The sequence below is a fragment of the Mytilus californianus genome, unplaced genomic scaffold, assembly GCF_021869535.1.
Source record: "Mytilus californianus isolate M0D057914Y unplaced genomic scaffold, xbMytCali1.0.p SCAF_1, whole genome shotgun sequence".
NCBI lineage: Eukaryota > Metazoa > Mollusca > Bivalvia > Mytilida > Mytilidae > Mytilus > Mytilus californianus.
In genome coordinates, this window is record NW_026262581.1 from 106,603,981 (window position 1) to 106,625,262 (window position 21,282).

The window sequence follows — 21,282 nt, forward strand, 5'->3', positions numbered from 1 at the left end:
TTTAAATAATGGCCATGTATGAATTTTTGTTGCATTTCTACAAATCAAGGATTTCTGAATTTTGTATCAATCTTCCTATGAGAATCAATAATTTTGTTATGAGTTTTTATATCCATCACTTAGCAATTTCCATTTCAAGAATACTTATAACAGGGTTATCATAGTGAACCAACTTATTATATCACCGATATTGACTTTTGTCCAAATATTGGAGTGTCCGACTAAATGGCTGTCCCAAAATCAGGACAGAATCAGATCTTATTATCACACAAAAACATTTTTTTTTCAGACAGTGGCACATGAACATTTAAGGTTTTATTCAGCTACATTAAGATATGATTAATATAGACTTTATTTTTATTGATACATGTACTTTATCTTTTCAGAAACATGATGGTTTCATGCAGCCAGAATGCAAGAAGTTTTCCCTGGATCCTCAGATAACATCATTTGAGATGTTACAGCACATTGTAGCAAGTGCATTCAGCATAAAAGGGTAAATACAAGTAATATTAAATGATAGTTTATAACAGCCCATATCCATGCAAAAATTATGCTTAATCCACAAAAAAGTAAATGACCACTTACATTTGAAATTATATGATGACATTTTTCCCAAGGGCTACAGACAAAACTGCTGATAATATGTTGCACCACGATATATATATCATGCCAAAAAAAGCCTAAAGATACCAAGGGAGCGATAAAAAATCATGTCAAGTTGAAAAATAGACGATACCTTGGTCTAAAAAAAAAACAATGAAAACACTTAAATTGAAGTTAACAGTCTCCAAAACACTATTGGTATACACAAACCTATTTTTGTTTCATCATTTTTCCAAATTCATTCTGCTTTTTAGTCCCCTTACCGAAGAAGTCGAAGGGGACTTTAGGTTTGCACTCCGTCCGTCTGTCTGTCTGTCCGTCCATCTGTCAGTCTGGCAAATCAGTTTTCCAGACTTTTTTTCTACATGCTTGAAGATATTGATTTGATATTTGGTGTATTGTTTTATCATGACAAATTACAGGTAAAGTTCAATTTTCACAATTTTAGTTTTTCTCCTTGTTCAGTTAAAGCCCTTTCCCTAGAATTAAATTTTTGACAAAATACTTATTAATTACTAGATTTCTGTTCAAAGGAAAATAACTCATTTTTTAAAAGATATTTAAAAGATATTTTTATTAATGATAAATGACATTTTGGATTTGTTCCTTCATTGGTAAATTGTTTGAAGAATTTAGTGGTAGGTTTGTTTGTTATTGATTCTGTATAAACTAATTTTCTGAATGCTATATATTAAAATTTTTTTTGGATGGAGTGAACTTTTTTATTTAGATAATAATCTATTTTTGATAAAGGATATATTTCATTTAAGAAATAATTCATGGAAGCCATAGATTTGTTGGAAATTTACACATGGCCTCAGCCATGATATCCAAATTTATCCTGAGTGTTAGTGAGGAATAAAATTAACGAATATCATCGCCCAGGCCAAGTGTAAATTCACTAAAATAATCAGTTTTCCACACTTTTTTTTTGTCATTCTTGAAGATATTGATTTGATAATAAGTATATAGTTTTATCATGACAAGTTACAGATCAAGTTCGAATTTTGTTCTGGTCTGATGATTTTTTACAGAGTATGGTCTTTGGACATAAAAAATTCGCTTAAATAATCAGTTTTCAACAATTTTTTTCGTCATGATTGAAGATATTGACTTGATATTTTTATGTAGTTAAATGCACCATGACAAGATATAGATCAAGTTAGAATTTCGTTCCATTACAATGAATTTTTAACCGGTAGGGGACTATGTATTGCCATGCAATACTCTCAGAATGCTTGTTTATTTTAAGTTTTGAAGTATTGAAAAGTAAAAAAGAAATTGAAGGTTTTTTTATTAAAAAATATTTCAAATTAAATAATAAAAACTCTGGATTCGTTTATTTTCGTGGGTACCAATTTTCGTGGATATTTGATTTCATTGTTTAACAAAAGTCTGCATACAACATTGTACAAGCCTACATAAAATATGTACTTTGTTGAACATTTAAATTCATGGTTCACTTATACCCACAAAATCCACAAAATTTGGTATACCATGAATAATTATGTATCCACAGTAGTTTGAATTTGAAGTGGTGTGTCTTGCAGATTTTTTTTTAATTCTTTATCTCTTAAAAGATCAAGGATAATGACCACCACTATCAATGTCACTTTACTGTACTTTATTTCATCAGATAAGTTGTTTGAAACATACTATCCTTGATTGATAGTTGTTTTATATTGTCAAGGCTGTAACCAAGATCGAATCATGATTTAGAGGAGAGGAGCATTTCACAAAATCAGTCATTTGATCAAACATTTATACAATGTAATGATGTGACCGCATCCTTACCACTCCCTCCTGCTCCTGCCATGAATTTATTAAGACTGTTGTATCATAGAAGTTCTGTCATCAATTTGTGACTGTGATAGTACTGTAGACTGTTTATGGTTTTCAGGGACTTTACCTTGAGTTACCTGGCTAGAGATGATGAAGGACAAGAGATCTACCTGAGTATGTTATCTGATTGGGATATGGATGCTGCCTTCCAGAGTGCCTCTGACCCATGTCTGCAGATTAAAGTGGACCTGAAACCTTTTGATGATGGTTAGTTCAGTTTGCAATACTTTATTTACAAAAAAACACAATGTAACATATTTGAAACGCGATGTTGTTTTCATTGTCTCGCTTGCAACAAATATTGAAGTATGTGAAACACAGGAATACTATTCCTCCTAAACCTTCCATTGAATGGTATTGAAATTTGCAGTAGTGTACTGTACATATGGATATGTGTATGGATAATAGTAAAGTGTACTGTACATGTATGGTTGTCAGGACTCATCTGACCTTGACTTCATTTTTGGGGTTAATTTGTCAATGTTAAAATTTCCTTGTTAATAGATATAAGAAGATGTGGTATGAGTGCCAATGAGATAACTCTCCATCCAAGTCACAATTTGTAAAAGTAAACCATTATAGGTCAAAATACGGCCTTCAACACTGAGCCTTGACTCACACCGAACAGCAAGCTATAAAGGGCCCCAAAAATGACTAGTGTAAAACCATTAAAACAGGAAAACCAAGGGTCTAATCTTTATAAAAAACGAGAAACGAGAAAAACTTATGAACCATTTCAACAAACGACAACCACTGAACATCAGGTTCCTGACTTAGGACAGGTGCAAACAAATGCAGCGGGTTAAAAGGTTTTAATAGGCGCCAACCTTTACCCTACCTTAAACAATAGTGTAACATCACAACATTCAGTGTTCCCGCCTGCCCTAAATAGAAGGGCGGCCCGCCCTTGGTGCCCTTACCCCCGCCCTTCTGCCCTCCAAAGCAAAAGAATGCACCCCTCTGCCTTTTCAAAAAAATAAAATTTCCAAATGTCATGCCTATCGGCGTTTCCGGTAAAATTGTTACCTGATTGTGTAACACTAATTAACTGACAATGGGATTAAGTTAAATACCTAATGCCTTTGGCAGTTTTATCACCTTTGTTAATGATTGTTTACTGCTAATTAGTGGATTTAAGATAATTGAACAAATACTAGATATTTAATACAGAATTAAATGTCCACATGTTATCCATTTGTAATGTTTATGTACAGCATGTACACCTGAAAAAATTTATTTCAGTAGGCATAACATAAAAAATAAAATCTAAAACAATTTTAAAGGCATACACAGTTTTGAGTAAATTGGTAAAAATGTTTTGTTTCATAACCATGAGTATGAAATTTAAAGAAGAATCAAAGAAATTTGTACTTTGAACATAACAAGATTGCACCACTTCCTGTTTTACTTCTTGTATTTTATAATCCTCCTTTTATAGGAGCACTCCAAAAATGCTTTTATTTTTAACAATGATGGAGAAAAAGTAACTGTTTATACCTTCTGCAATATATGCAATATATTATTGCATCAATATAATATGATCATCTCCTGTCTCACCTGTTATATTTTTAAAACTCCTTACTTAGGAGCACTTTGGTGTGCACTTAAAAATACTTTTTTGTAACAATTGAAATGATAATAAATAACTTTAATAACAATATACTATAGGGGGATTGATCAAGCAATTTAAATGTAGATAATTTAATTGATTAAACATTCAATTTTGCATGTATAACTCCATCTTTCAAAACTAATTGTTTATTTTTATAGACTGGTATAAGTTATTGAAACATTGAAATTTCTGATGATTATTTTCCTTACCAAATGTACAAGTTTGTTTAGATTAACATCAAAATGATATGCTTTGCTTCATGGTATGATAATTTGATAAAAAAAATCTTACTGGAACCAACATCAAGAACACATTAATTTCTGAATATGGTTTAAATACAACTAATGTTCTCCAGCTGAGCCTAACAATATTCAAGGTAATTTATACACTGTCCAACAGTGCCCTTACAATCTGGGTTATTACGCTAAAGTGCCCTTTCAGACAACTAGCACCCTTCTGCCCTGAGATTCAAGCTGGAACACTGACATTGAAAGACACACTATAAAATATCAATTGAAATGGCTGAAATCAATTTTATTAACAAAAACAAGTGAACATACACTGAACGAATAAATTTGATCTATGACACAATGTAAATACAAAATTAATAAAACAAGGGGGTTAGATGTTTAACAATATCAGAAAGACAACCATAACCTTGGACAAAATGCCGCCAAATAAAATAACGTAAACAGGTAAATAAAAATAATTTTGTTGTAAGGTATACATGGAGTACGGAAATAATTTTGTTGTTCCTAGTACGAGAACAAAAGTGAAAATTTATCGTCATACTAAACACTTATCAAAGGTGGTATATATTAAAAATAGTGAGACTAGATATAACACTGAATAAGTAAACATTAAATAACAAAAATACATTACAAATTGTATAACAGGTCAAATTAACATGAAAGTACGATTTGAGAGTACTTGCAGTTACTGAAAAATAATTAATAATAAAAAGTCTGTTTCTCAGATACAATAAGCAATATGTCATCTATATTTTGCATTGGAATGTTTGTAAAGGTGTACATGACCATGGCAAGGTTCATCTGACCTTGACCTTATTCTCATTCAATGTTAAATTTTTGTGGATATGGCAGTTTCTGAGATAGTTGCCATGATGCTATAGGTAATAGCTAAAGTTGGTTTATATATCCATCTGGCAGGGTTCATCTGACCTCAACCTCATTTTTATGAATCACCTTTAATGGTAAGTTTATGTGATAGTTGTTGGATAACCTTTATGATCATGATAAGCAATGCAGATGGGATTGATTTTAGGGGTTATAGTCCTAACAGTTTAGGAATTAGAGGCCAAAAAGGGGCCCAAATAAGCCTTTTTCTAGTTTCCAGACTATAACTTGTGGAACTGTGTATGGATCTCTCTGAAATTATACCACAAGTTTCCATACCACAAAGGGATGGTTAGGATTGGCTTTGGGGTGTTATGGCTCAAACCGTTTAGGAATTAGGGGCAAAAAAGGGGAAAAACAAGGGTTTCCTGGTTAATGGACTATTAAAAAAAAGTACAATGTTATGTTTGGATTACCTCCCTTACACTGCTTTTAAATTATGTATATAGAAATTTTGTATTGTCTTGAGGTGATTAGCTGTCAATTTATTTTTAGAAGTTACTATTTAAAAATGCTGATGAAGGAATATTAATTTAAGCCATGATTATGTATGTCATTTTCTATTTTAAGACTTTTATGATGTATTTAAATGGGTAATTATGGTTGCAAACTCCATTGGAAATTTGAATTGAGATTATGACCATATCTTGAGGGACAGAATTTTTTTTTTTTGGAAAAAGGGAGGGGGGGGGGGGGAGTAAAAAAGAAATTGTGAATGGGGACAATTTTTTCTCATTTCAGATTTTAGAAATTAAAAAGAAAATTTCTTCAAATATTTTTTTTTTGCCAAAAAAAGGAAGGGGGGGGGGGGGAAATTTTTTTTGGGAGGGGGAAGGTCAATTCGCAACAGCATAGTATATTGCACAAAGCAAAAAATTGAATATAAATTCAAATCATATAACCAATTCTAAGTTCTTTGACTACAGTTTATTCTGTGTCAGAAACCTATTATGTTTCAAATATTTAATTACAATCCAAATTCAGACCTGTATCAAGTGCGAATATTGTGTCCATTTTTGCCCCAACTGTTCAGGGTTGGACCTCTACGGTCGTATCCAGCTGAGCTCAGCGAAGCAATTTATTATAAATGTATGTGTAGATTAGATATGTTTACATTGTACAAAATGTATGTAACAAGTGAAGACAAGCTTTAAAATTGTGCAAGTTAGAAACAAGAATGGATTTTAGTTACTACATGTACATGTATCATTAGCAGTGAAGTATTGTTTTATAGGTTTAGATGACTGGGATATAATTGGACCTGTAGATTTTCCACAACAAAGGGCACATGGCTATCTAGATGGCAGTTCTCTTCTAGGCACCTTGACCAGTCAAGTGGGTAAAACTGTTTCCAGGTCAATGCAGAAAGTAATGGGTAGGTACAAGTTTATTATGTTATAAATTTTATATAGATTCATTTAAGAATAGTGCAATTCCTGCTGGACTTTCAAGTGTAGATTCAACTGGTTTTTCAATATAATCCCTTCACAGTGAAGTTTTGGGAAAAAATGTATACTTCAATGAAAGGTTTCAGTCTGTTCATTTGTAACATCATTCAAATACAAATAAAATGCCTTGATCTGATTTTCATTAAACTAAGTAAACGCAATCCAAATTAGAAGGAATAAAGTACTCCAATGTTTATCATTCGAAGTCCAAGGTTTTCGCTGAGATCATTGGTCCAGGTCATTCTATACACACTTGTGCAAATTTTATTTTTTCAAAACTTTACATTTGGGTTTGATGTTAAAGTTCACCCAGGATATCAGTAGCATCACTTCATCTATGTTCAATGCTGCCAAAGTAAATTGCTCTGTCAGAGTTTATTTTCCTCATTTGGAATGCATTATTGTTCTTTGGGAAACAAATTTTATACCAGACATTTACTTAAAAATGTAAGTCAGTACCGTTTCGGTCCTCAAATACAGGTTGATGGTGTCAGAATGTCTAATATTTTTGGTAATTCCTCCAAATTTTTATGCCACAGCCCTATGCAATGGGGGCATTAAGTGTTGCCCTTGACCATCCTTCCATCTGTCCATCTGTCCCATTTTTATACGACTGCAAAAAAATTTTGCGGTCGTATATTGGTATGACGTTTGCGTCTTCGTCGTCGTCGTCCGAAGACACATTGGTTTTTGCACTCTAACTTTAGTTTAAGTGAATGGATCTCTATGAAATTTTACCATAAGGTTCAATACCACAAAAGGAAGTTGGGGATTGATTTTGGGGGTTATGGTACCAACAGTTAAGGAATTAGGGGCCAAAAATAAGCATTTTTGTAACTTCCAGACATAACTTGTGTGTTAGTGTATGGATCTCTCTGACATTGTACCACAAGGTTCCATATCACAAAGGGAATGCTGGGATTGATTTTGGGGGTAATTGCCTCCAAATTTTAGGAATTAGGGGCAAAAAAGGGGCAAAAAACAAGCAGTTTTCTAGTTTCATGACAATAACTTGTGTGTAAGTGTATGGATCTTTATGAAATTGTACTACAAGGTTCCATATCACAAAGGGAAAGCTGGAATTAAGTTTGGGGGTAATTGCCCAAAATGTTTAGGAATAAGGGGCCAAAAAGGGGCCAAAAATAAGCATTTTTCTTGTTTCCAGACAATAACTTGTGTTCAAGTGTATGGATCTCGCTGAAATTGTACTGCAAGGTACCATACCACAAAGGGAAGGCTTGGATTGATTTTGGGGGTAATTGCCTCAAAATTTTAGGAATTAGGGGCCATAAAGGGAAAAAAAAAACAAGCGTTTTTCTAGTTTCAGGACAATAACTTGTGTGTAAGTGTATGGATCATTATGAAATTGTACTACAAGGTTCCATATCACAAAGGGAAAGCTGGGTTTGAGTTTGGGGGTAATTGCTCTAAACGTTTAGGAATTTGGGGCCAAAAAGGGGCCAAAAAACAAGCATTTTTCTAGTTTCCAGACAATAACTTGTGTTCAAGTGTATGGATCTCTCTGAAATTGTACTGCAAGGTACCATACCACAAAGGGAAGGCTGGGATTGAGTTTGGGGGTGATGAATCATAAGGGGGTTCAAAAAATTGGGGGGAGGGGATTTTTTTTTCCTTTTTTTTCTTTAAAATTTTCCATTTTAAATTGGTTATTTCTGATTTATATATAAAAGCAAATAATAATGATATATGGTTTGAATAGGTAAATTAAAAAATTTTAAGTTCTTGGACCACATTCATTCTGTGTCAGAAACCTATGCTGTGTCAAATATTCAATTACAATCCAAATTCAGTGCTGTATCAAGCTTGAATGTTGTGTCCATACTTGCCCCAACTGTTCAGGGTTCGACCTCTGCGGTCGTATCAAGCTGCGCCCCAGCGGAGCACTTTATTGTTTCTGCCCTGTAACAAGTTTTACTCATCTAAATTTTATGAAACTCATACACAATGCTAAGAACCACAACACACAGATAGAGTTCGAATTCGGGCAGAGTTATTTACCGTTCTCCAGTTATGCCTCTTTTTTAAATTGGGGAAATAGCAAAGCTTGAGCCGGGGGATTTGTGTCCTGTGACAGACACATTCTTCTTTTATTTTATTTATTTTTTAAGTTAACGAGTTGTTGGTTGCTGTCTGCCATATTTGTTTTTAGTATAAATCAGATTGTTGTTTTTTCTCTTTTGAATTGTTTCACATTTTCTCAGCCACAGTTTTTAATAGGTTACTGTATAGTATGGATTTTGTTCATTGTTGAAGGTGACATTATATAATATTTATTGTTTACGTCCTCATCCTTAGATTTCTAGTGGAAAGTTAACTCATTGGCAAGCATTCCTTATCTCCTTATTTTTATGCCCCACCTACGATAGTAGAAGGGCATTATGTTTTCTGGTCTGTGCGTCTGTACGTTCATCTGTCCGTTCATCCGTCCGTCTGTCTGTCCCGCTTCAGGTTAAAGTTTTTGGTGAATGTAGTTTTTGATGAAGTTGAAGTCCAATCAACTTGAAACTTAATACACATATTCCCTATGATATGATCTTTCTAATTTTAATGCCAAATTAGAGTTTTGACCCCAATTTCATGGTCCACTGAACATAGAAAATGATAGTGCGAGTGGGGCATCCGTATTCTATGGACACATTCTTGTTTATAATGGTTCTGTTATACTTTTAATCTTTAGAAATAAGCAGTCATAAATGCAGCCTTTGCAATTATAGACTTTGTTCAGAAAATGAAAATAACACATTATAAATTTCTTGTGTCTGAAGCACTTTTCTGGATTTATTTTCATCAGGAACTCGTTAACCCGAACATTTGAAAGCCAAAGATGTCAAATTACCCAAATAGGTTAGGAGCTATAAATTAAAAATTTTGCCAATTGCAAGGAAATTTTTAGTATGTACAAAAAAAATTAGTTGTAAAAAGTTACCACCTGGCGTCAAATAGGGAAACTACATGTTTGTTTCTAATGTAAATTAATTCTTATTTGCTTAAAAAGGAAGTAAATCATCTTTATAATCTTGACCGCTTGCCAGGTGCTTAATTAACCTAGGTCAACTATGGAACATGTGACATGTCTAATGAAATTTTGGACCTTGTATAGTGGGAAGGATATTTGTATTTCAGGATGCACCCAAAATAACAGACACACAGACAGGGAAACATAATGCCCCTTTTCTATAGTAAGAAGGGCATAGAATAGGTATTTTAACTGTTATTTTGAGAGGCTTTATGTTCATTTGATATTTTTCAGGTTTTAAAGGTGAGGAAGAATCCAAGTACAAACCAAGCAAGTCTCCAGTAACAGATTTAGAATTCAGAAATTATTTAGATTCATCGGGTCATATGGTAAAACCTGAAGAACTGAGACTGAGTATTTATCAAGGTGGAATAGAAGCCTCTTTAAGAAGGGTTGTATGGAGACATCTTTTAAATATTTTTCCTGCTGGACTTTCTGGTAAAGAGAGATTTGATTACATGAAAACTAAGGAAAATGAATACTACAAATTACGAGATCATTGGAAAGAGCATTTTAAAAATGGTTCATTATCAGAGGAAATAAAACATGTAGCAACACTGGTAAAGAAAGATGTTTTAAGAACTGACAGAACTCATAAGTTTTATTCCGGAAGTGATGACAACAAAAATCTCATCACTTTATTTCATGTTTTAGTAACTTATGCCGTAACACATCCAGAGGTATCATACTGTCAAGGAATGAGTGATGTTGCTTCCCCTCTTCTTGTCATACAAAAAGATGAAGCTCAAGCTTATTTATGTTTCTGTGCATTGATGAATAGATTACGGACAAATTTCTTGTTTAATGGCAATGCTATTGAAACCAAATTTCAGCACCTTCAAGATTTGATCAGAATTCATGACCCTGTTTTTTACGATTATCTTAAAAATGTGAATGCTTCAGACATGTTTTTCTGTTACCGTTGGTTACTTTTAGAATGTAAAAGAGAATTTCCATTTGATGATTCAATGTATATGTTAGAAGTAATGTGGAGCACATTACCACCAAGTCCTCCTGATCTTGAACTTGCACTAGCTGATCCGGATTATCGTCCAGATTTCCTGTCCATGCCTCCAACTTCTCCCTCATTTACATCAAAACAAAACATTTATGCACAGTTATTGGCTAGGCGTATACATATTCACTCTAAAGTTAAGGACATACCTAATGGTAGTCAGAACTGTGTTGTTACCAGTGTAAATAATAATTTGTCTGCGGATGACAACTCACCATTAGAGGACAAAATGCTGTCTCAAGACTATCCTTCAGTTAATGATGAACTAATGACAAAATCTATCATACTCAAGTCTTCTTCTATAGACAATTCTCTTAAAGAAACCTGTCCAATTCAAGGGTATAAAAGCATGGATATAGAGAGAACTTATTCTACTGTTGAAACTGTAACTGAAGAAGATGAACATAATTCAGTAGGGAACACTGATAATTCTATGGTTGGGGCAACATCATTGAACACAGAAAATGATAAAAGCAGTTTTTGTGTTGACCATGCAATTAATGAAGATTTTAATCTGAAACGAAACAATGAGTTTGATGAAGAAGACTTAAAAGTTGAAATAAATAATGAGACTGACGATTGTGATGAACAGAACAACAGTCAGGATAGTAATTGTGAGGATGACAGTGCACATGGACAGAGTCAGTTTTATATTTCTCTAGAATCTAGTGAGGAACCTGAGGCACCCAAACCGACCCCTCCTCCAACTAAAGGATCATTTTTTGACAATGTGAAAAAGAGAATAATGATATCACCATTGAAAAAGCAGTCGGATGCAGTCTCGAAAAGTTCTAATTCAAAAACTGTTGCAGACAACAGGTCAAATAGTGTTTCTTCAAAAGGAAGTGGAAGTGAAAATAATCATTCCAAAAATGACTTCAGTGATTCACGGCAGGATGACTCGGGTATGAATTCTGCTCTGTCTTCAATTGAGGTAATAACGAACGATAATCTGTTAGAATTACCTCCCCCTGAAGAGTTTGGTAGTGGGAATCCATTCCTAATGTTCATTTGTTTAACTTTACTTCTACAACACCGTGATGTAGTTATACAGAACCATTTAGAATATGATGAGATGGCCATGTTGTTTGACAAAATGGTACGAAAACATGATGTCCACAAAGTACTTCATCAGGCCAGAATCTTGTACGCTGATTATCTTCAAAGTCAGCAGCGAAAAATACAAGAAAGTGTGTAAATGCCTTATGTGTTGTGCAATAGCTGCAGTTGTACAATTTATGCATATAAAGTAATTGTTTTTGCAAAAATTTGGTGCTGACATCATCTTAAGTTTTTTAGCTTTATCTGTGTAATAATTTTCATCATTTTGCAACCTTCATTTTGTATATTGTTGAAAAAGTCTCCTCTGAGAACCGTCAACCAGTTTGCTTTAGTGATTCTTAGATCATCTTTTTTTTATCTTTTTCTTTTAAATGAAACAATTCCAGCAACAACTACTAAACTAATCTTCTGTCTCTGAACTTTTTGTTCAAAAATATATGTCAGTGTCACCTAACCCATGGCCACTGCCCAAGCAATATCTGAATACCAATTGAATGTCAATGAACTTTGAAAGTATGGCCAGAGTCCAATGACACTTTGAAAGTAAGATCAAAGTCAAATGACACTTGTAAAGATATATGATCTCATTATACATTGTAGATAATTCTTATAAACCAAACATTAACAGATATCTGATCCTAGAAATGAAACTAAACAACTGAAGTGTGAAAATGATAGACTGACATATACTCCTAATATAAATAAACAAGCATTACAAATGATGGCAACATGTCATGTATATTTAAAACATGACATGGTTAAATCATTTGCAAAGACCTAGTCCTGAAAACTTAACCTGAAGCATGAAAAGAGGTCAAGACCATATAATCATTGTCATATTAAATCCTAGCTGCCCTTTACCTATTAATTAATTGTTGACTTCTTATGCAATTATTTAGAAACAGACAAATTAACCCAACTAAAACAACATGAAAATGATTCCCATGTCAGAGTGGGTCCATATAGAAACATGGAAATTGTTGACCCAGACTTGAAACAGCAAATTTCTGTCTCGAAATTCATAATAGTTTAATTTTCAAGTAACAACTTCCCTAGCAAGTCCTTAAAAAGGATATTAGACATTGGAGCAAACTCAGACTAAGTATTACACAGATCATTTGTCATTTTTCTTATCTTTTTAAATAGCTTACATGTAACTTCAACAAAATTATGCCACCGGATGTAAGGCAAGCAGCAATCAAACAAACATGCCACCACTGTTCATAGTTTTACATCGAAAATAATGGCTATATCTTTATATAGCTAGTTATCTGAAATCTAGGGAGTAATATATTAAATTATGAAAATTGTGACTTTCTCAACCATGTCAGCAATGCAATTAGCTTTGATAGGAGCAAAAAAGTATAATTAATTTAGAAGAATAAAATGGCAGTGTTGTAAGCTCATACATATATATTAATATTTACTAAAATTAATTTGTGCATATGTTAATGATATAATGTTTGATTGACAAAATTTGTGAGTAAAGTGTATTTGTACATGTCAACATTTGAAAAGATAATGTAAATTCACAAATTTTCAAGATGTATATTTACAGTATAATTATTGTGAAAAATATGACAGGGTAAGCAACTCATTAATTGTAGATTTTTATACGACCGCAAAAAAAATTTTGTGGTCGTATATTGGTATGACGTTGGCGTCGTCGTCGTCCGAAGACACATTGGTTTTCGCACTCTAACTTTAGTTAAAGTGAATGGATCTCTATGAAATTTTACCACAAGGTTCAATACCACAAAAGTGAGGTTGGGATGGATTTTGGGGGTTATGGTACCAACAGTAAAGGAATTAGGGGCCAAAAAGGGACCAAAAATAAGCATTTTTGTAACTTCCAGACATAACTTGTGTGTTAGTGTATGGATCTCTCTGACATTGTACCACAAGGTTCCATATCACAAAAGGAATGCTGGGATTGATTTTGGGGGTAATTGCCTCCAAATTTTAGGAGTTAGGGGCCAAAAAAGGGGCAAAAAACAAGCATTTTTCTAGTTTCATGACAATAACTTGTGTGTAAGTGTATGGATCTTTATGAAATTGTACTACAAGGTTCCATATCACAAAGGGAAAGCTGGAATTGAGTTTGGGGGTAATTGCCGAAACGTGTAGGAATTGGGGGCCAAAAAGGGGCCAAAAATAAGCATTTTTCTAGTTTCCAGACAATAACTTGTGTTCAAGTGTATGGATCTCTCTGAAATTGTACTGCAAGGTACCATACCACAAAGGGAAGGCTGGGATTGATGATGGGGTAATTGCCTCAATATTTTAGGAATTAGGGGCCAAAAAGGGGCAAAAAACAAGCATTTTTCTAGTTTCAGGACAATAACTTGTGTGTAAGTGTATGGATCTTTCTGAAATTGTACTACAAGGTTCCATATCACAAAGGGAAAGCTGGGTTTGAGTTTGGGGGTAATTGCCTAAACGTTTAGGAATTTGGGGCCAAAAAGGGGCCAAAAAACACATTTTTCTAGTTTCCAGACAATAACTTGTGTTCAAGTGTATGGATCTCTCTGAAATTGTACTGCAAGGTACCATACCACAAAGGGAAGGCTGGGATTTAGTTTGGGGGTGATGAATCATAAGGGGGTTTAAAAAATTTGGGGGGGGATTTTTTTTTTTTTTCCTTTTTTTTTTCTTTTAAAATTTTCCATTTTAAGTTGGTTATTTCTGATTTATATTTAAAAGCAAATAATAATGATATGGTAGGAGATACACACCAAACAGGATGTGTAAGTTATTATTAAGTATTGTGCAATAGCAAGAAATTTTCAATTGCACAGTATTGCACAATAGCAAGAAATCTTCAATTGCACAGTATTGCGCAATAGCAAGAAATCTTCAATTGCACAGTATTGCGCAATAGCAAGAAATATCCAATAGCACAATATTGCGCAATAGCAAGAAATTGTCAATTGTACAGTATTGCGCAATAGCAAGAAATATTTAATTGCACAGTATTGTGCAAAAGAAGATACTTCGTATAAATTGACCAATTTCAATGGGGTTTTATTCTTGAATTCTTGGGGTTCTTTAATATGCTGAATCTAACCGTGTATTTAGTTTTTGGATTTCAGGCCCCGTTTTTAAATTGGTCCACATTGAGGTCCAAAGGGTCCAAAATTAAACTGTTTGATTTCATCAAAAATTGAATTATTGGGGTTCTTTGATATGCCGAATCTAACCGTGTATTTAGATTCTTAATTTTTGGTTCCGTTTTCAAATTGGTCTACATTAAGGTCCAAAGGGTCCAAAATTAAACTTAGTTTGATTTTAACAAAAATTTAATTCTTAGGGTTCTTTGATATGCTGAATCTAAACATGTGTTTAGTTTTTGATTATGGGCCCAGTTTTCAAGTTGGTCCAAATCGGGGTCCAAAATTAAACTTTGTTTGATTTCAACAAAAATTGAATATATGGGGTTCTTTGATATGCTGAATCTAACCATGTATTTAGATTTTGGATATTGGACCATAATAGGTGAATGTCCAATTTAAAATTTTTAAGTTCTTAGACCACATTCATTCTGTGTCAGAAACCTATGCTATTATTTAATCACAATCCAAATGCAAAGCTGTATCAAGCTTGAATGTTGTGTCCATACTTGCCCCAACTGTTCAGGGTTCGACCTCTGCGGTCGTATCAAGCTGCGCCCTGCGGAGCATTATTTAATTCTGATATCATTATTTTAATGCTGGATATCCAAAAATCACATAAATTTATCAATCACTCATTTGAGTAAATTGTTCAATATTTTAACCAATATATTGCATACAATTATTTCTAAATTTACATTTTGTTTACCCATATAATGTTTGTTTATGGGAACATCATATGACCACATTTGTATTGTCATTTCTTGTTGTCCATCTTACATGTAGTCCATTAACCTTTTTTTTTAATCTTCTGGTCTTCAACTACTAGCTGTATAGGTCGATCTACTATAACAAACTACCACACTCATTTGTTGAAAACAGATTTTTACCAAATGTCATATTTTAAACTATGTTATTGTTCCGAGTCATCAGATATTCTAATGCAATTATTTTGTATCAATGGTTCTGATTGGATGACAATAAGTGTAAAATTCTCTATCTCCCTGTCTGTAACTAAGGAAGCCGACATTTTGAATTCCGGAATTTATTGACATGTAATTTCTCCAATAATAAGCAGAAAAACTTGCATTTTGCACCTACAAATTTTCTTTTCATCAAATTTTATTCCATTCTGAAGCGGACAAGAAGCCAGAAAACGCCCGGTGTTTACGTTTGATGCCGGAAGCTTACCTATGACGTCACATAGTTGAGGCGCCAAAGAAGATAACATCATTTCAAGGAATTTTTGTTTAATGAAAATTTTACACTGAAATAATGACTAAAATTCAACGATTTGTTTGTTTTGCATTAGAATAGAGATAACTGTATTGTATTTGAAGCTTTGCGGACGTCCATCAGTAGTTTTACTGTTGCAAATATCCATTTACCTGTCTCCGCTACATGTCGCCAGGTAAACTCAATGTGTGACAGTAAAACTACCGATGGACGTCCGCAAAGCTTCAAATACAATACAGTTATCTCTAAAATATTTTGTTAGATCAAGTACTCAACATTTTTCAATATTTTATTAAGTTCTTCATGTTAAACACCATCATATTTAGTTAATTGTGCAGATATTTGATCTAATCAAAAACAATTGCTTATGATTTTATAAACACACAACATTTTTATTCAAGATCATCCGATCTTCATATACAGATAGTATATTATTGTTATTGTTTGTATTGATGTATTGGTATGCTGTCTATCACATCTGGTGTATGTTTGTCATTGATTATCCATTGTTCTGTATGTTTGTATATTTAATGTTTATTTCTATTTTCTATGGAACAAACTTTCACTGTAAAATTGATCGATTTCTGAAATCTCATTTATGACCAATTTTTATGTATACAGTATCTGAAACATTATACACTGGCATCAATCATGTCAATAGTTATGTCTCTACTTAAATGAAATGAGACTTTGTTGTCCATCCCTTTCTTCTCATGGTCAGATTATAATGTTTTGATATATGCCTGTAAAGCCATATAGAGTTACCTTTTGATGTAGATTAATGACAATTGAGTGTATTTATCACCATAAAATGGTGTGTGACATACATGTACCTTCATGAATGAAATTTCACCTTTTACCTCTAGATTAAAGTATTATATTTTTACAATCAGGAAGGATTACCTTTTTTAACAAAAAATACTGTTAAGATGTGGGTTAATTATCATATAAGGGTGTCATGTCCTATCATGGTAGACATATGACCTTGACCTTTAATGGAAAGGTAAAATTATTTATTTTTTACATGTACTTATAATAATCATATATGGTAGGGTAAAGCAAAATATGTCAAGGTTAAACTACTATTTTTAAATGGAATACTGTCTGGCTCAAAATTTATCTTTGGACAAAAGATTTCAAATGATTGGCTAGTCGGTATATATATATCGTTACAACATGATGCATTCCTTATTTTTTTTTGGTTGACATATGACTTTGGACTTTGAACTCAGGTTCAAATATATAGTTAGTTTTTAGCCTGTTAGCTAGTCCAGTTGAGAACTTTTTTTATCTTTTGACATAGACTTGGGTTTTTTTTTCTGACATGAACCGAAGTAAAGATCATGCATAAATACTAGCTGAGTAATGTAGGCTGTTTGGAGCCAATAGTTTACATTTTTTTCTGCTTCATATTTTCTTAAAATAATTTTTCAGTCATATTATTGTTGCATACATCTCTGAATGTATATAGATGTCAATTTAAGCTATCAGTATTTGTCAAGGATTTTTCAGTTGTAAAATACATCTCTTAATATATATGAGGGTCTGGAAGGGATTTAGAGAAAGGAGAATAATGGGCAAAATATAAAGAACAAAGAAATATAGAGCAAACAAATAAAAAATAGAGAATAATGGGCAAAATATAAAGAAAAGAGAAATATAGGGCAAACAAATAAAAAATAGAGAATAATGGGCAAAAAATATAAAGAAAAGAGAAATATAGGGCAAACAAATAAAAAATAGAGAATAATGGGCAAAAAATATAAAGAATAGAGAAAAATGACTTAAAAAAATAAAGAATACAGAAATGAGAAACCCCATCCAAAGACTCATATGCATGTCCATTTAAACTATCAGTTTAATGACTGTTTATTTATATTTATTGTGGAGTGCAGTATGCGACATAAATATATATAATGTAACATTTGTATGAAGCTTTTAATTGTGACATAATTTCCAAAATTTGTGTTCAGACAGGAATCTATTCTTCATTGCATTTTATAAGACAAAGTAACAACTGCTATTTGCATCTTTTTGTAATTTGTTTTTAGTTATGTCAGTTGAAAAAATGTAAAACTTGTGCTTTAGATGGTATATATTGTATAATTTAAAGTTTGTGGGTCATAGAGGTGATAGTTGGCAGCAGTATTCAATAGTTTCAAATTCAATTGTGTAATGGATCCTGCAAAGGCAGGGGGTTTGTAGGTAGAAAACTTCTTTGATTATTAATAAGTAAACTTTAATTATAGATATGAATTTTGATTACTGTGGATTTAGTCTGCATACAAGCCTATACAAAATTTGTACTTTATTGAACTTTTAAATCACCTTAATCCACAAAACTTGGTTTCCCATGAAAGATAATGAAGCCACAGTATCTTTCAATACTGTAAATTCAGAAATTATTGCATGCATTTATTGCTGAAATTTTTGAAGAATGAACAAAAATGTGAGATTAATTATTGTCTTTTTTGGAAAAGATACATATAGATATATGTATCAGATATCGGAATATGAGTTCTTATTATTGCAATACTCACCCAGTCTTATTATTTGCATGCAATAATTTCTGAATTTAAGATAGTAAAAATGAAAAAAATGTCCTTAAAGTAGACAACAGAGGTAAGACGACTGAAAACATGCAGTAGATTTTAAGCTCACCTGCTGCAAAATGTCAGAATGAGCTTTTTACACTTGGCATCCATTGTCAGACTTAACGATTGACTTCTAAAAAAAATCTTGAACCTCTTGATAAATTTGAATAAACTTTAACAAAGACCTACAAAATACAAATTCTGCAAAGGACAAAAAACATTTACAATATAAGTAAAGATCACCTTTGACAATGTTCCTGACTTCAGACAGTCACATGAACATGTGATTGAATTTAACTAGTTTTAGAGTTTTCAACACTCCCCTTGTTATCTCAAAAAGGTAAAAGAATGAAAACAGGTTGATAATTTAATATTCAGTTTTTTTTTATCATCAGGAAAAATGTTGGAGACTAAGTCATTTGATGAACATGTTTAGATAACCCTTCCATCTAACTAATATAACTTACTGAAATTACAAAATCATAAGTAAGTTAAATTTATATAACCAGTTATGGGTGCTGTCCGACTTAAAACATCAAGTTGGTGTGTAGGACGTTAAACACCCCTATCTAAAAGACATAATTTTATTTTGATGCCAAATAAACATCTCATGAGACTTTGATCATACAAGACCAATTGGGATACATTATATTGTAATAACTTCTCTTCAACAAATATGTTAATTTAGACAAGCTTAGTCTGAATTACCCAGTATTTAAAGGTGCTTACTTTGAAATTGCACATTCACTATCCACTCAAAAACATGATTTGATAATCAGGTTGTGTTCGTACTATGTATGGTTGTCAGATGAGTAATTCAGACTCTTCAGAACTTTACCCCAACTTTCAGTTAGGAAAATTTTGTCATTTAAGATTGTCTTTATCTAAACAATACACATACTAACAATCAGATTTACCATTGCTATACAGAGTCCTGTGAAAAGTAAGCAGAATTTTTCAACACTAATTAATTTAAATTCGTTCTTGTAATGTATGTATTTTGCTTTTGAAATTGGTTTTCATAAATCTTGAAGTGCAGTTGAGCATTTAATATTTACTGAAACAACTGTTATAAGGGTTTCTCATAAATGATAATGTATATTTATTGTAAATGTAGTTCAATTTTACCATGTTAAAACCAGAATACTTACAAAATTTGATTTATATGATATTTTTTGAAGTTACTTCCAAATGTTTATGCTTCTTGTCAAAATATAACATTGAAGTGAAAATTTTGTTTGATTTTATTGTCATACCTCTACATCACATCATATTTATATTAGTATAAAAAATATGGAGATGTGGTAAGAAATGTCAGTGAGACAACTATCCACCAGAGATAAAAAGACGAGGATGTAAACAACTTTAGGTCACTGTACGACCTTAAACAATGAGCAAAACCCATACAGTATAGTAAGCTTTAAAAGACACCATCATGACAAAATGTGAGACAATTCAAATAAATTGCTTTGCCGAGCGCAGCTGAATAAGACCGCAGAGGTCCAACCCTGAACAGTTGGGGCAAAAATGGACACAATCTTCACGCTTGATATAGGTCTGAATTTGGATTGTAATTCAATATTTGACATATAATAGGTTTCTGACACAGAATAACTGTAGTCAAAGAACTTAGAATTGGTTATATGATTTGAATTTATATTCAATTTTTTGCTTTTGTGCAATAAACTATGCTGTTGCGAATTGACCTCCCCTTCCCCCCCCCTTTTTTTTTCCAAAAAAAAAAATTTGAAGGATTTTCTTTTTAATTTCTGAAATTTTGAGAAAAAAATGCCCCCCCCCTCTCTCCCCCTTTTTCCAAAAAAAAATTCTTTCCCTCAGTCATGGTCATAATTTCGATTCATATTTCCAAGGGAGTTTGCAACCATAATAACCCATTTAAATCATCATAAAAGTCTTAAAATAGAAAATGACATACCTAATCATAGCTAAAAATTAATTTACCTTAATCAGCATTTTTAAAATTATTAAAATAGTAACTTCTAAAAATGAATTGACAGCTAATCACCTCAAGACAATACAAAATTTTTTTATACATGATTTTAAAGCAGTGTAAGGGAGGTAATTCAAAGTTGTGTTTGAATTACCTCCCTTACACTGTAATTTGTACTTAAGTAATTGTCTGTTAACCAGGACACCCTTGTTTTTTCTCCCTATTTTGCCCCTAATTCCTAAACGGTTTGAGCCATAACCCCCCCAAAGCCAATCCTAACCATCCCTTTGTGGTATGGAAACTTGTGATATAATTTCAGAGAGATCCATACACTGTTCCACAAGTTATTGTCATGAAACTAGAAAAATGCTTATTTGGGCCCCTTTTTTGCCCCTAATTCCTAAACTGTTGGGACCTTAACCCCCAAAATCAATCCCAAACTTCCTTTTGTGGTTATAAACCTTATGTTTAAATTTCATAGATTTCAATTTACTAATACTAAAGTTATTGTCCGGAAACCAAATGTCTTCGGATGACGACGATGGCAACGTGATACCAATATACGACTGCAAAATTTTTTGTGGTCGTATAAAAAGAAAACTAATGGCTGGATGTATTTAGTCCAGTTGAACT

At 32.6% G+C, this 21,282-nt stretch overlaps 1 protein-coding gene across 3 annotated transcripts in view; it reads left to right on the forward strand.

The window, feature by feature from the left end:
• Positions 1–21,282, forward strand: part of LOC127729108 (TBC1 domain family member 25-like) — a 447,590-nt gene that overhangs the window by 10,633 nt on the left and 415,675 nt on the right. For 2 of the 3 annotated variants that reach the window (XM_052236775.1, XM_052236782.1), the window contains exons 2-5: positions 387–496; positions 2,507–2,655; positions 6,431–6,571; positions 9,916–13,524. In XM_052236775.1, the coding sequence (XP_052092735.1) occupies positions 387–496; positions 2,507–2,655; positions 6,431–6,571; positions 9,916–11,894 (2,379 nt within the window). In that variant the 3' untranslated portion in view covers positions 11,895–13,524. Of the gene's footprint in view, positions 1–386; positions 497–2,506; positions 2,656–6,430; positions 6,572–9,915; positions 14,146–21,282 lie in introns of all 3 variants that reach the window. The other variant, XM_052236767.1, reaches the window with a different exon arrangement.